The 16,030-nt window shown below is 45.2% G+C and overlaps 3 protein-coding genes across 8 annotated transcripts in view; 1 reads left to right on the top strand and 2 right to left on the bottom strand.

Moving 5' to 3' along the window:
- Positions 1-3,356: 3,356 nt before the first annotated feature.
- rps19 (ribosomal protein S19) lies at positions 3,357-6,207 on the bottom strand. Its single transcript, XM_049731830.1, has 6 exons — positions 6,123-6,207; positions 5,413-5,483; positions 5,171-5,271; positions 4,557-4,740; positions 4,362-4,416; positions 3,357-3,409 (listed from the first exon to the last, which is right to left on the bottom strand). The coding sequence occupies exons 2-6, from the start codon at positions 5,481-5,483 to the stop codon at positions 3,380-3,382; spliced, it is 441 nt and encodes a 146-aa protein (XP_049587787.1). The 5' UTR covers positions 6,123-6,207; the 3' UTR covers positions 3,357-3,379.
- Positions 6,208-7,737: 1,530 nt separating this feature from the next.
- On the top strand, positions 7,738-10,543 carry LOC125975760 (adenosine receptor A1-like). The gene is made up of 2 exons (XM_049731751.1): positions 7,738-8,075; positions 8,608-10,543. The coding sequence occupies exons 1-2, from the start codon at positions 7,738-7,740 to the stop codon at positions 9,395-9,397; spliced, it is 1,128 nt and encodes a 375-aa protein (XP_049587708.1). The 3' UTR covers positions 9,398-10,543.
- Positions 10,544-12,808: 2,265 nt separating this feature from the next.
- Positions 12,809-16,030, bottom strand: part of cadm4 (cell adhesion molecule 4) — a 30,358-nt gene continuing 27,136 nt past the window's right edge. For 4 of the 6 annotated variants that reach the window (XM_049731699.2, XM_049731693.1, XM_049731697.1 and 1 more), the window contains one exon: positions 12,809-15,463. In XM_049731699.2, coding sequence (XP_049587656.1) covers positions 15,354-15,463 — 110 coding nt within the window. In that variant the 3' untranslated portion in view covers positions 12,809-15,353. Of the gene's footprint in view, positions 15,464-15,604; positions 15,681-16,030 lie in introns of all 6 variants that reach the window. The other 2 variants (XM_049731695.1, XM_049731698.1) reach the window with 1 other exon arrangement.

The following is a 16,030-nucleotide window of genomic DNA, read 5'->3' as shown; positions in this document are numbered from 1 at the left end:
AAAGTTTGTTTGACGCCGGCTTCTCAGTCAGGCCAGAGGAGGTTCAAACATCCCAAAACCTGAACAGCAAAAACATATTTTAGTTTCTTTGACTTTATAAAAACAAATGGAGGTCCACTTCAAGTTTGTTGTTAAAATGCGTACCAAAATCGTAAATGGACTTTAATGACGTTGAGATACTGCCAGAATTTTATTTTCATGTTTTCGTTTTCAGGTAACAAAAGCATGGACACACACACACACACGCACACAACACGAGATCTCAACACACTACCTCGTCTCACAACGTCAAGCACCTGCACCTCCTTCACAATGTTGCACCTTTTATCATGTGCTGGAAAAAAAAGCTCGGGCAACTGCTTCAAAGTCAGGAAGACTTGAAAGCTCGGATTTGAGCATGCAGAAACAGTGGCACGTGTGCACGGTGCCGAGTGTGGTTTCCTTTGAGGACAGCATGTGTTGTTTGCCGCATCAGCGCCGCCTGACAGGTGGAGGCCATTTGGAATCAAGACTTAACCCCCCCCCCCCCCCCCCCCCCACACACACACACACACACACACACACACACGCGCGCCTGCTGCGGGACATCGGTGCAAGCGGCATGCTGCCAACACCTGCTTTCAGACCAAACACGGCATAAAGGTAAAAAAACAAAAAAAAAGGTAGTCGCCATTTTGAAGATGATGTATTACAAAGTGACTCCTAGCTAGCCGTCTGACTTTGTCACGACGCAAGGCCATCTGAAATCATCACTGTTGTTTCGGCATTTTTATTAAAATGCCATAAAAACACCACAACTGTGAAAGTGGTTTTCATTACAGCAGCGCCATTATTTTTCAACAATGCATCACATCTGTTAGCTTAGCCACTGATTTAATTCATTAATTCATTCAACTGTATCCAAGTTTTGTTGACAAGGACGTAGGAGCCAGTAATTCAGATTCAGAGCTTGTACAAAAACGTCATCTGTAGTGAGGAAAATTATCTCAGTTAGGGAAATTATCTCAGTTAATCCCGCACCTGATTCAGGAGTGGCATTTGAAGACGAGGAAGGCTGGGAAAACTTTCCAAAGGTACACCTCGTCCCAGATGCCACAGGGCACCGAGCTTTGGCTTGATGAAAAGTCTGTCCGTGTGTGTGTGTGTGTGTGTGAGCTCCTCTGATAGCGGTTCTATTTTGGAGGGACTTGAGCAGGAGAGGCATTTCTTCACTATCTGCTGTTCACTGCCCTGCCTGGGGGAGGCGTAAGGCATGTCTGCATCCATTCCACACACAGCTTGTTCAAGCCGAGAATAAAAACGGCGTAAGCCAAACACTCGGACACGCCTGTGCGCTTTTCCAAGTGGAACTAGTTCACGTGGAGCCTGCGCAGACAAGCACTAGCAAACACAAATACATTGAGTGGCGGATTCCGCACATTTCTCCCAAACACTGAAGGACGTGTTTATCCGTCTTGGCGGCAAATTACAGGGGGAGGGCTAAAGGATGGTTCTGCACAGTCGAGTTCAGGTGCAACAAAACAGCTGGTGGCCACCTCAAACAAGGGAGTGGGCGGACACGCCGGCAGAGGTCAAGGCCTGAGAATTATTCCGAGTAATATGAGCTGAAAAATTGATGCGTGTTGATGGGTGAAAACTATTTCTCTCTTCTGAGGGATGAAAATCTTGAAGCCGAGCTGGGTCAAATTGAAACAGTGCACAAATGTTATATCTTTTAGCAGCAATTAGCGCTGCACATTTTATTTCACACCGAAACATCCCTGAGGCAGCAACAATAAAAGCACTGCGCGTGAGTGATACCAAGAGATTGAGCGAGCCATTTCATTGAAGTGCTTTGATTGTAACAAAAGGAAATTGCGCATTTTAAATGAAAAAAAAAAGACGGTTTCAGTTTATATCTAGATATTCAGTCCTCTGGCGCTCTCTGGCGGGGAGTTGCAAGCACACGGCATTGACCTTCTAATTCGGTGGTCCCCAACCTTTTTTGCGCCACGGACCGGTTACGTGTCAGAAATATTTTCGCGGAACGGCCTTTATGTAAATAAATAATACATTTATAAAAATAAATAAAACATTTACTATAAATATGTAAATACGATGAAATAAAATGATACGACTGGCACAATAACAAGTATAAACGACATAAAAATAAAACTCACCATTACGTTGAATTAGTGGGAGCACTGAGCTTGTTTCTCAGAAACGAGCCGGTCCCATCTAGGCGTAATCAGAGACAATGACAACCGAAGTGGTTAAGGTTTGACTTTTAATACAGGATGGGCTTGGTGCGTCAGAGTCACCTGTGGCGACAAATCCATATTTTAAGTAGGACTACAGAAATGTTCTTTTAAATGCAGCTTTCCTTTTCTTAGAAGTCGTAGCCTCTTCTTTCTTCTTCTTCCGTCTCCTCATTGGGCTTTTTTCCCTTTCCGAAGAAGCTTTCCAAACATCTGTTTCTTACTCATATTTGCTTGACCTGAACCGACGGATGTAATTGGGAGAGAATCGCCAATTCTAAATAAATTCTTACTCATTTTTGCGAGCTCGGCTGGGGAAACATGTCACGTGACCAGGACAAGCGTCTTGACTTCAATTAATTGATCGTCGATAAAAAAAAAATCTGTGCAGCTTGGCAGCCCGGTACCAAATGACCCACAGACCGGTACCAGTCCGCGGACCGGAGGTTGGGGACCACTGTTTTAATTGACCAGTTATTTCAACTGTTTTAGCCACCGCGCCCCGAGTAACACAATGACGACCAAAATAAAGATACTGTAGTGTGAACTAAGTGTTTAACATTAGCATACCGTTGAATACGGCATATAGTATTAAAACAACAGTGCTATTGGAAACAGTTGAGCCAATCTTCCATGCACATGTAGACCTTCACTTACCTAAATTGAGCATGTGGCAAAGTCAAGGCCAAAACCAAATTTTATATTCTTCTAATTTTGGTCAATGAAATAATATACTCCAGCCTCAATGACGTCATAATAAAGCTCTCAACCCAAGTGTGATGCTGCTCAATACTACTCTGGCTACCGCTGCAGTGCTTTTTGTGTTCTACAGATGGCAGCCAAGTCGCAAAGCATAAATCGAGGGGGGCAAAAAAGTGGTGGTCAGTAAAATGCCTCTCATGGCATCATTCTGACAAATTGACTCCCAAGGAGGTTGATACATCTTGTTTCAAAATTAGGGGACACTGCAATTAGTGTTTGTCTCAATTTGCATCATGTTCTTACCAGCAGTGAGGCAGATCTCATGTAGTTTGCAAACAATGGGCATTAAGGAAAGATATCTAGGCAACAAAGGCTTAAACGGCATCAATGTCTACTTGAAAAAAAGGGGTACGACAGTTTAATTTCTCCAAAAGATTTATTTAAACAGTTTTCTTGTTTGCGGCTGCAACCTGAAGGGAAGAGAAACAAAGCGTCAAGTGTCTTTCGCAGCAACACCAGCAATTGCAAATGCATCAGATTGCACGGGGGGGCTGAATGGAGCAAATTATGCCACCCAGCTCTTTCATGATCCATTCAGCTCACTCGATGAGCGAGCACGAGAACGCATTCCAAACAGTACATGCCATGGGACCTTGAGTGCTTGCTGCTAAAAGCAGCGTCGTGTGATGACAAGTGAAAAGGCATTGGGCGACATAATACACGTGTGGGTGGCGGGGTTCTGATTCACAATGGGCCCTGCAACATGCTTCCTGCTAATTTGTGCGGGGGCGGGGTGTGCTCGTCTGCTCATTAGCATGGGTAAACAAGGCAAAGGCGCCATACGGACATCCTGTCAAGCATGAAATCCCCTCCTAATGTTTACCCCTTTTACCCTTGGATTACTACAGCGGCACTTGGCCCCCCTCTTTCTTGACAAGACCCGAGGGCGAGGCGCTTCGGGGAATCAAGAAGTCTTAGACACAACTCACTCGGCTGACAGGTAACATTTGCTCAAGGACAAGCGCTCTAATAAACGAGTTACATGGCATGGAAAATGAGATTCCTCAGACGCTTGGACAAAATCGAGCGCGACGTATTTCCAAACACAAGCGAGGCTAAACAATCAATTGCGGCAAACAAAAACGGCACAAATCTGCATCAGCAATCAATTGCACTTGTGGCATCTTTAAAGCGGCCGCACTTATAAAGACGTTGCTTTTGAAGCATTTTGAGAAAATAACCTTGCAGTAACCTCGGCCGGCTGTTTACACGTGCCAAATGGTGCAATCAAAGGATGCCGAGGCTTAGCAGCGGTTTTGCTCAGCTGCTTTGATTTGTGACTCGAAAGCGGGAAGGGGCTCCTCACAGACCTAATTCTGACACTTCAAATGCAAGGAGGAAAATGAGAACATGGCTGCTCACCTGGCCGGCAATTCTGTCCAGGTCTCTGGTTCCCTGGGAGGTTAGTCTGCGACCACTGGAAGAAAAGATGAAAATGTCAACGCAAAAAAAAAAAAAAAAGACAGTTCAACCTCACAACTGCAGACAACTTGGCCATTAAGCATATGTTACAAAAATGATAAAAGCACAGTGTTGAGTATACGTAGCAACTCTTACCCATTGGGGTCCTTCTCAATCATCTTGAGAAGCTCGAGTGCCTGCAGCACTTTGCGGGCCACGTTCTTGGATCCAACGCTGTAGTGGGCGGGACAAACGCCGTTCCTATTGCGGCCGCCATAGATTTTGGTCATGGAGCCCACGCCGGCCCCCCCTCGGAGGTACAGGTGACGAACTGTGGAGGCTATGTGAAAAGAGGCAAAGCATGAGAATACGAGACTACACAATCTTAAACCGATATATAGACGCTGAGGTGTTAACGGTTAGCCTGGAAGGAGGCTCAGGGTTGCTGTTGCGCACCCTAGATTGATTGCCATGGTAACCATGATGAATGATATGAAGGTATGATTGGAACCAGCATGTCACTCTGGGATAGGACAATGTGCAGCAGAAATATTTATCCTGTTTTAATTCTGAGTCAAAGAACAAATTCCAATTGCATGGATGGATAGATTTTTATTTCTGCTCATTTTTAACACTCGATCCTTCACCCAGAGGTTCAGTGACACCCTGCAACTAAGTAAACGCATTTTACAGGGGCTCAATTTCCCCCGGGGATATCTATCTATCTATCTGAAGCACAAAGTTAATAAAGCGTATCGCACATCACCTACCGGCTCTGATGTAGAACCAGTTCTCATCACAGGGGGCCAACTCCTTGTGTTTGCCCAGCTTGACGAGGTCCACCCAGTCAGGCACCTTCAGCTTCCCTGACCTAATAAAATCAAAATAAATCACGTTCGTTTTTAACACGTGGTATTTCGAATGTGCGACATGATTCCAAGCACTTAAGTCCAATTGTAAAGGAAGCATACAAGATCCATGGGATTTGAGGGGAAACAGAAGAGTTGCTTACTTCTTCAGGAAGGCAGCCAGTGCAGTGACGAACTCCTGCTGGTTGACGTCTTTCACCGTGACACCTGGCATCTTAAAAAAATAATAAAATAATGTTATTAAAAAAAACAAAAAACGAGAGGGGGTATTTTTCTCGGAAACTTGGGAGCAAACGTGTAAGTATATTTGTCTTATTAGCCACGGGTAACACTGACATGAGGGCGCGTGTGCTCATTTTCCACGCTCCACTAATTCTACGTGTAGTTCCTTACTGTAAAAAGTGCCAGCATAAATATCAAAGGTAAACGTGCGTGTTTGCTTCATGCACGGCACCGGCATTAGCATCACATAGCTTGTTAGGATGGCGCGTCCCCACATTATTCTTTACCACGCCGCGAAAAAGACCGCTTCAGCTGATAGGCACTACTCAAACTGACCTTACCAAACATACATAATGAATACAGCAGGCGCGGACGAGGCGAAAGTAAATTGGAGACGAGCTCGCAGGCCACAACGAGGCGGCACGGGAACAGCCATTATTAGCATAGCCACGGAGGAGACGATGCGCATAGCACAGCCTACTAAGCAAACGCTTCAATTAATTCACACTCTTATCATACACCGAGGCTCAATTTGAGGAAATTAGTTACGTCCGAAGACTTGCGTTTCACGCGGCGTTGAAATGGACTAAAACAAAGGTAATAAAATAACTAACACAGAGCACGCATGTACCTTGCTTGTGGACAGCGAAGGGAAGAGGCTGCAACGGGGTTTCCCTCGCGTGTTATCAGGGGCAACTCTCGTCGAGTATCGCGACAACACGTTGACGTTCGTTTACTAAAAATGTTCAAACGAAAAAAGATAAAAGCTGTATAAAATTGCAGCACATTTACAAATATTGTCTGGGAATGATACTTTTTTGTGCCTCTCATAAAAAAGCTTATTTGTATTTTAAAATAACATTCCGATTTTTTTTTAAATGTCGCTAATTCGTAATGAATTTCTAAGGAAATTATTCAAGATAAAAATTTTGAATGCATGTGAAATCTTTTAAACAAAAACAACAGAGTAACGGTTTGAGCACAAAACTCCCCTCTTGACTCATGTTCGTGTTCTTGTCTGCCGGCTTTAGTGCTCGCTTGTCGGTTTCTAATTTCTTGCCTTCGCGTCGTTACATGTTATGTATTATTGAACGAGTTGTCTCAGATCACACGGAATCGTGCGGATGATGTCAAGCCTAAGCCCAAGGGTGGCCACCATCCTTCCAGGAGAGGCCTATTTTATTTGGTGCACCTGTCTCACGCTCATTTACAACAACAGCCTTCATCATCTTTGTCAGCTCCAAGTCAGATGCACTTCCAAAAGCACTCGGCGTGGTGATAACAGTTAGCTTCCACTTTGTGTGCTGTGCGAGCGTCTCATTTACATAGTTCACCGGCTGGCAGAGGTGGCGGCGTTGCCCTTTGCACATCTCGGACAGAAAGGGCAGCCATGATACAACATTTACACAATTGATATGTTTGCACAGAAAGGTGAGCGAGATATGAGGCGGCGTGAGGTTTATAAATCAGCTTTAGTCTGTCACACAGTTAGAGGTATCAGTGAGGGGGGGACGGAACAGCCGTGAAAAGGACGCGTCTGTTTAAGTTAACCGCCACTTGTCGCCCACCGCAACAGGTAACGTACACCTTTTGCATTTTGGTGCCTGGAGCAATAATATAATAATTAATATATACATCGAGACAGCTGATCTCACACACACACACACACGCACGCACGCACGCACGCCCGCGAACACACGCACGCGCACACACACACACACACACACACGCACGCACGCACGCACACTCGGTTGATTTCATGAGACAAGTGCACGTTGAACGGCTGGAGGAGCTAATTTGATGAGCGTTATTAAGGTAGAGTGACTGGCAACGCCAAACGCTGACTGAAGGTCAAGTCATGAGAATAGACAGGTGGCATATCGGCAAGCCCGACATTGGACTTGGTGTGAGGCTGCTGCTTCATTATGTGCGAGAATTAGCTGCCAATCATCCAATACGATTTGCGGGTCGGAGGGAGGGCACTAGAGGGTTAGCAATGCTAATGCTAATGGTAATACTAATGTCATTCGCACAATTGGGCGACCTGGTGTCTGTGTTATGGGAAAATTGAATGAGTGGCCGCGTGTGGCGCGTTTGCATGGCCCTCACATCCTCAGCGGCTCACTTGTCTGACCTTTTCGCTGGCCTCGTTTCCAGCTCTCTGCTAGGAGCATTCAAAATATCTCTGCCAGTTTGCCTGCCCCCAGCCGGACCTCTTGAAATGTTTTTCCTGTTCCCCCGCAGGTATGGAATTTTTGTGGCTGTACTCATTTTGCCAATGCATGGTGTCATTGAGCACCATTGTGGCGAGCGTGAGGCTATGCATGGTGCTGGGCGGGAGCCAGGCTGCCGGACCCTGGGGCGGCAGTGTGGCCCGATGCCTCGGCCTGTGCTTGGGCTGGGTGGGCGCCATTGGGGGCGCGCTGGAGATCCCTGTCATTGTCTTCCTCAACTTGAGGACCCCGCAGTGCTTGTACACTTGCATCACCCTGGTGTGCTGCCCCCTGCTGGTGAGGCAGTTCACTGTGTGCCTGCTGTTGCTGCTCACGCTGGACTGCCACCTGCAGCATCGCTGGCCCGGCAGGTGAGTCCTTGGCAAACGGCACCTGCTAGTCAAATTTACCCACAAATGTTCATTAAGCGATAAACGCCGCCCGTTATCGCCTTTGTGGACGGGCTAAAACGGAGCGTGTGGGAGGCTGCAGTCGACAAACATTCCCTCAAGCTGCTCTCTGCAGTAAACGGAGAAAATCGATATAAAAGTGAAAGATAAAGGGCTGTAAACATGCCAGAATGCGTCATGCGGGACCTCGTTACATCAAAACAGACTGCTCAGCACGAATGGGACTTTTTTTTTTGCTTGACTCGCAAGCTGAGAAGAAAGGTAAGTCAATATGAAAAGGCAGCAAAGAGCTTTGATTGACAGCAACATGCGTTTTTAATCGACAACAACTGTTATTTTTTGGTTATTGTGTCAAATGGAATTCTTTGAATAAGTTGGGTGATGCGGCAAATGCTTGAGGTGATTGTTTGGTGTTTGACTACCGGAAGCAGATCTTGTGTCTGAGGTCTCGGTTGGTCTGCAGACGATACGTATGGATTGATGTGCGTTTTAGGTACTCGGCTCTGGTGACCCGTCAGCGCGCCTTGTGCGTGGCGCTTCTGTGCTGGATGGCTTCTGTCCTGACATCGTTCGGCCAGTTCATTGGCTCCGAGGTCCTTGACGGGTGGGGCAGGAAGGGCCAAGATCAGCACACGGCCAATCTCAGCAACCAAACCACGCCGCCGCCCGCTCCCTCTAAATACGCCCAGCAGCGGATGGTCATCGGGAAGCACCTTCCGTACGGAGGCTTCCTGTCCAAGTTTTACGTGGAGGACTTGCGTAATTTCACCTATGCAGAGATTCACAGCAGTCACTGGGGTGTTTGCGCCCCTGACACCATCCTCAGCCCCCAGTTCTTGGTCTATGTCCACGGAACGGCCGTGTTCACACTACCCTTGCTTCTCCTGTTGTTTCTTTATGTCGATCTTCAATGCAAGAACGTCAAGCAGTCGGACGCCTCGTTGAGGCCGCGCCGTCTGGCTCTGTCCGTCTCCTTCTTAGTTGTGCTCTGTCTGCCGCTCCAAATCGTCCACGCTGTCTTGCTCTTCACCCCTGGCGCCGCTGTGCCCCCCTGGCTTCACGCCATGGCTGTTTTCTTCTTCCAGCTGTATGGCCTGGTGCCCCAGGTTCTCTTCACTCCCCCCGAGAAACGAGAGGGTGAGCAGGGTGCAACCTTTGCCCTCTCTGCTCCTCCACCGCCCACAGGGAAGACGGTTCAGAAGGCCTTGTGTGAAGCAGCACGCGCCGCTTCATGGGTCTCGGCTAAAAACTCCCTGAAAGCTAAAGTCTGCCCTGAGGTCTGACATCCAAAGCATCGTCAATAATGCCCTTGAGACAAAGTTTGCCCAGAGCTCTGAAATCTAGAGGCTCCTTCGTCCATTTGAACATTGGATTATCCTCATAGTGGAAACATCTTGTAATTGGCCAGTTTTTTTTTGTCAGTGTAAACATGTGTCTATAATGTTGCATCATCACCAGATTGCTGAAGCAGTCCCCTCTTTGCAGCTTCATTGACTTTGAAGGCTCACAAAGAGTAAACAAAGCAATACGCTATTAGTTTGTGCGTTTGTTTTTTCTAGCTAATCATTAACCTCGTGCACAGATGCACAGAGTAGCTTGCAACTGAAAAGGCCACTTCATTATCGTCGCCCACGCCAAATGTCAGCCAGAAAATTAATCCTCCCGATGATGCCGGCAATCACAGATGTCACTTTTGCTGTCGCAGCCCATCCTGGTTCCCCCCCCCCCTCTATTTTCCCCCCACGGCCCGTTTCAAGTTTCTGCCAAGACAGCCAGCCGTAATAAACATATGAGTGACGGCGTTTAATTAAACATTGGCTAATAACACTTTGGTCCAGCGAGGACGTCGCCACATTACAAAGGAGGGGAACATAATTAACCTGCTTTTGACACAATCTTGGTGGTTGTTTTGATTACACTTGTAAATACAATGTGTCGCTTTCTTGTCATGAAAAAAGCAACGCGGCCTGGCTCCCACTAATTGCATTGTTCATCTCCAACCGCCATTGATGTGCAACAGAATATTATTCTCATCTTGACTTGTGCTGCTTGAATTGTTTTTTTTCCTCCCCTTGTCACGTTGATCTTCTGTGTCGATCTTATTAAATTCGATTTTTTTCCCTTTGTATTGTACATTTATTTTCAATGTCACATTTCCACAATGGAGTGAAAATGGAATTTGTTTAATCTTTTTCATTCTCACAGTCATATCGAGTATGACCTGAAAAGAAATGTTAGCACAAAGAGGCGTCATTTCAGACAGCAGAAATGAACAAAATGACTTAAATCAAATGAAATGTTTATGTGATTTATTTATTTACACCTCTTAGCCAGTACACCCCCGCATGTTTTTCACCCTCCTAAACATTTTTTACACTTACTAATTGTAACTATTAAAATGCAAAATGAATAAATACCACCACGGCAAATCCTTGATTGTACTTCTGGCAAAAGTTCTTTTACCTCTTCCGTTTAGAAGAAGAAAAAGGCCAACAGTCGCCTCCAGCTCACATTCGACCCAAATAAGGACGCTACAGAAAATGCTTTTGGCTGCTTTTACAAGTAATTAGATTTGTGGAAGATGTCATACTTGATATTTGGTAGTTGATCATTGGCGGTAGCTCTCGCTTAAAGTGCACTTTCTCCCCGATCCCCCGAGTCGACTGTTTGGAGCTACCTCTGCGCGAGTGAAAGAGTTTCAAAGTATGGATTGTTCTGGTTTCTCCGTCAATTGTTCCGTCTGCTTTGAAAGCACTCGGCTTCCTGATTATGCTTCAACACACTCGCGTCGATGACACTAAACAGCCCAGCGTGGCCCCGGCGCCGTAATCAGACAGCCTGCGCTTTCCACCGAGTCCGACTGGAATGCAAACGCATCAAGACATCGGCCGTGTTTAGCCCAACCCGTACAGATGAAATACGACGGTCGTAAACGTATGGGCAATCGGGAGCGAAATGTTAATGTTGTCGTTATCGTCCGCATTGCGACCTGTTCGCCGGATGCCATAAACTTTGCTTCCCGTCAGGTTCGTTCACGTCTATCGATTTGACTCGTCGATGTCCACGTCGCTCACCTCGCCGCGGGTCAATCTTGTCTAAAAGCTTGACGACTATCTCCAAAGGCGCGCGAACGGCATTTTTGTCAGAGTCCACGAGAATGAGCCGTGACGCACGAGGAGGTCCGAACGATCCCTTTTCGATCGAAGTCCCGATTGCAGAAAAGACCACCAGCAAAGTTGCGGTAATTTTGTGATACTGAAGTCGATTTTATTCACACAACTCCTTCTTCCGCCACGCTAACTGATCAGAAGCATGTCAACGTGATGTTTCCCATCATTCTAGTTTCGTAAGAGGCGAATGCTAAGCTAACTTGCATCTGTGTGCTTGCTTGCTGGCCAACTAAACTAGGGTGACCAGACGTCCTCTTTTCCCCGGACATGTCCTACTTTTAAGCCCCAAAAATCTGTCGGGATTTTAAAACCCGGGGGAGGGGGGGGGGGGGGGAATTTAAAAAACGGTCCGGGATTTTGTTCGATTGCCTCTCACATGTACAGCACATTGTCAATAGAATTGCCACTCCATTCCATTTGACTCTATTCCGGGTTTCTCTGTAATCGTTCGCAAATAAGTCACGCCTTTCTCCTCAAATCTCGCCACCTTTGTGTACGTGTGTTTGTGCGTGCGTGTGCGCGTGCGTGAGGAGGAAATAGGCGAGTGCTTGCCAGCGAGTGGAGACGATGCTGAAACGAAAATGCACCTTTACGGAGGAATTAAAAAAAAAATTGCGTGCTTTTGCCAGGGTCGTGATGCACATGAAGCTGAGTGCTGTATGAAAAGTGCCTAACGTGTAAAACAGCCCCCCTCCCCACTTCCTAAAAAAAAAACAAAAAACAAATCTGGTCACCCTATAGCTAAATATTCTTCTTCACTTGGATCTTCTAAAGCAACAACTCAATCAACCTTTTGACCACCGTGCTGGTTATATGAGGTCCAAAAGATTATCCTGAGGGATTAGCGGCTGCCGGTGTAGACCGATCATTTTGGCAACTTTGTCATCTGTTCTTGACTTTTGGCAGTAGTAGTGATGGAGTTTTTTAAAGTTGCCAAATGGAAACACAACAGACATTTGAGGTCTGAAGACAAATGAATGGCCAATATTTGTCTTTTGATGAATCATCCATCACACCAGTCAGTCCTGACAGGATTGGATCCCTTCAAAAAACATGAAGTGCAGAAACGCCCGTCGCGGCTATGCCAAGTCATGCCGCCGTCGTCCGTTACCGTGATTGTCGCGTCACAATCTTTATGACAGACCGGCATAAAGGCTCGCCATTGATTCGTCGCCCCGGGCCGTTTTGAAATGTAGCCCCGAATGAGGCAGATGGGTCGAGTGCTTCTCAACTCAATCGGTTATCGATCGCGCGCAGCACAACTTTAATGGCACAGATGTATTTTCTGTTTTTGTTCTCCAAATCTTCTTTTCTTATGTTTATGATTCATTAGCGGCACCGCGCTTCCATCTGCTTTGTTTACTCGCCGCATTTAAGTAGCTTCAGCGTCTATCTTCAGCCTTCCCCATCGATTTCATCACATGCTCCGTCTCTCGTTGTCTTTTCTCGCCGTGGAAAAACAGCACCTGCTAATTCCATCGTAAATGCTAGTAGAATCAACAAACACAATTGAAAAAAACAAGGTTATTTTTTGAGACTTTTTTAAATTTATTTTTTTCGTGCTTTGTAGCTTTCCTCTATAAAGAAATAGTTAGCTATATATCAACAATGACACGTGGACACGAAAATAAACAGTGAAAAGGGAGGAGAGGCAACAACCGGGCACAGAAGGAGGAGAGAGGGAGGGAGAGAAGAAGGGAGGGAGAGCGAGAGAGATACCGAGAAGAGGAGAGGAAAAGTCGATGGGAAATTGTGGCATAAAAGAAGACAACAACTGCTCTACAGTAGAATTTAAAACAAAGCATGAGAAGAAGTGTACATTTCTTTGAACATTTACAATTGTCATAATAACAACGTCAATAATAAGAATAGTAACAGGAACAACAATCATATTTGTTCAAACAAGAATAATTAATTTTTAAAAAAAAACTCATTAAGACCGCTGGTTCTACGCGGGAGTATTAGGGCCACACTCAATAAAAAAAAATAAAAAAAAAAGAGACAAAAGTTGCAACGCTGTGTGGGGAGAGGAAAAAGCAATATTTTTCAGAATTAAAAAAATTGAAATGCTGTAACTCGTATTTTTCCACATTTCTTTAAGAATAAAAAAATGTCATGTCAGGAATCATAACTTTAATGGGTGTCATTACCAGAAAATGTATATTTTAATAAAGTGTCAGATTAAGATTAAAAGCAAAAAAGTGCATTTTACACAAATAACACTGTAATACATAATATGAGAAAAAAATACTTATTTTTTCAGGAAATGCACATGCCATAATAAAAAAATATATCACGTGAAAAGGTGTTATTTTGCAAAAAGTTATAATTACTCTATGAGAATAAACAAAATGTTACAATAAAAAAGTTCACCTTCAGGATTTATTTCTTACTAAAAATTGTCTAAAAAAATAAAATAATAAATTAATGAGAATCAAAACTGACAATTAGGAGAAAAACTTTATGATGATTATTTTTATTATGATATTTTTTGAGGTTTCAAGTCACAATTTTAAGATGGTATTTTGAAAATTCCCACAAGAACCTAAGCGCAACAGTCTGAGATCAGCAGCCACTCGTGACTGGACCATAATTATGTATCTAGTTAAAAAAACGTTATACAAAAAGTGTGACATTTATCTAGCAACGTTCTGACTGAATTATATTTTTCTTATCAGTGGGGCCCTAATACACCGTTGTAGGTCTTTGATAAAGACATTTTTTTGTTATTGTTTTTTATTTTTTTTCCCTTTAAAGTTCACTGGACAGTAGTTTGTTTGGCTTTGCACCTCTATCGGCTAATATTCAGTGTTAGTATAGTATAGTTTCATAATGCAATAGTAAACAGTTTCTTCTCTCTTAAAAGTTTAATTTACGCGTCTGCTGTTTTGTTTTGTACAAAGGAATTCAGAGATATGTATACTCGCTTTGTCAATATGTTTACATGTGTGTGTGTGTGTGTGTTGGCATTCAAACATTTTTGAATTGTCTCGTTCAGCGTTTCGCCATCCCGCCTTTTTGTTCTCACCCTTCTCATTAAGATTTCTAAACCTTTTTGATCCTCTAATGACATTAGCAAATAATTAAGCTTTCCTTTAATGCGCTGGCGAGTCCTTTTCCTTTTGGTCTTGGCAGGAACGTGGCCCGACGTTAAGCCTTTCATTTTAGCGCGCCGACAAAAGCAGAGGAGACGAGAAGAAGGCCGGCGAGATAGAAAGGACGCAATGACAGAGAGGGAGGGAGGCAACTCAAAGGCGAGAACAACTTGCCTTTGCCTCGTGCGTCAAAGAAAGGAAATCACTTAACCCCACCGGCAGGAGAGTCAAACAAGACTGAGCAAAAAGGAGGAAACGGAGAGACTTCAAAAAGTCAATAATACAGGAATTAAATTTGAAACAGTTTTCTCTTTGTCAAAGGTCAAGAATGACAAGACTTCACACACCCTAATTCTTGTCCTGCTGAAATCAGCCCATTCAGATGGAGGTGGCCCCGCCTCATGCAAGTGACCCCGCCCCTACACCACCAGGCCAATGGCTAATCTGACTTGTTGTCATGACGACCCGAGGAACGGCCTGGCTGGAGAGCTCTGAGTGAGTGGGGAAAAAATGGCCCACAATTTTGTTTTTTTTTCCCATTGGCGGACAGCACTTGAGCTTGCGTGTACCTACGAAAACTCCCCCCGTGACGACTGTTCTTTCTCTGTAATTTTAGATCTGAGAATATTTCTCGCCATTGATGGATTCTGGTCAGCTCATCAAATACCGTGCAATAGGGAACACCTTTAACGCTACGAAATAACAGCACTTATTTTCCTCATTATTTCGTTCCACATTTCCTGCATCCATCAGTGAAATAAAACAACTTTTGTTTACTTTTTTTTTTTTTTTTTAACCGCCTCGCGTGGACATAAAGTATATTGTGTGGCCATAAATGCCTCCGTTGGGTCGCGGGCATAAGAGTTTTGGTGATCGTGTTCCAAAATGTGCGTGTTGTGTGTTGTGTTTGTGTACAAAGTGTGATTGGGGGAAAAGGAAAGAAGGGGGGCACAGGTCAGAGGTCAACAAAGAGGCTACAGTAGGTACTCCTTCTTGCCCTGGCTGGCGTCATTGCCGTTGAGGAAGGCCTCCTGTACTTCGCCGTGCTCGTCCAAGCCACTGGCCTCATGGGTAAGGTAGGAGCCTGAGCGAGAGAGAGAGGAGAGAGAGGGGAGGGGGCGGGAGAGGGTCGGTTAGGCAGCGAAGCGTCACGCCGACAGCACATGCAGCGAGCGGCCTTGCGTCCAAGTCAAAGCCGAGCTCCTGTTGCGGACGCTTTTTGTACCTGGCGGGTTAATTGATTAGTTTGAGCGGCTCGGGTCAGTACCAAGCGAGAATGGGCTCTCGGGTGCGGTACGAGCCTTCACAATGAAAAGCAAGCGTGCCAAGGAAAGAGGCCAAGAGGGGGAGCAAAAGACAAGAGCAGAAAGATCGGAAGGAAGGTTAGCTCAGGGGTCGCCTGCAAACACGTTGGCACATTGTGCAGTTCCTCAGAATGTCAAGGCAAGGTGTCGTCATAAAAAGCTCAAAAGGAGGAAGAATGGCAGCACGGTTATCAATTAACATCCACGCTGGTTAGAAACACTTTCGTGTTCTACAGTCGTGCAAAATGAAATCGCAGCTTTCGTGACCATGCCAAAAGGGGGCAGAGTTAGGGCTTCGTGAGTAAGCAAGTGTTCTCAAACTCTTTGGTAAAATAGTAAAATGTTCA

The sequence above is a fragment of the Syngnathus scovelli genome, chromosome 9 (genome assembly GCF_024217435.2).
Source record: "Syngnathus scovelli strain Florida chromosome 9, RoL_Ssco_1.2, whole genome shotgun sequence".
NCBI classification, from domain to species: domain Eukaryota; kingdom Metazoa; phylum Chordata; class Actinopteri; order Syngnathiformes; family Syngnathidae; genus Syngnathus; species Syngnathus scovelli.
The sequence above is the reverse complement of the archived record's forward strand: the minus strand, read 5'-3'. Positions and strand labels throughout refer to the sequence as shown.

Excerpts from the sequence above, each read along its gene's own strand:
- rps19 (XM_049731830.1), bottom strand. The coding sequence starts at position 5,483 with ATGCCAGGTGTCACGGTGAAAGACGTCAACCAGCAGGAGTTCGTCACT. Across the intron at positions 5,272-5,412 it reads CTGGCTGCCTTCCTGAAGAA|GTCAGGGAAGCTGAAGGTGC; the intron begins GTAAGCAACTCT and ends TGATTTTATTAG. Across the intron at positions 4,741-5,170 it reads CTGGTTCTACATCAGAGCCG|CCTCCACAGTTCGTCACCTG; the intron begins GTAGGTGATGTG and ends CTTTTCACATAG.
- LOC125975760 (XM_049731751.1), top strand. The coding sequence starts at position 7,738 with ATGGAATTTTTGTGGCTGTACTCATTTTGCCAATGCATGGTGTCATTG. Across the intron at positions 8,076-8,607 it reads CAGCATCGCTGGCCCGGCAG|GTACTCGGCTCTGGTGACCC; the intron begins GTGAGTCCTTGG and ends TGTGCGTTTTAG.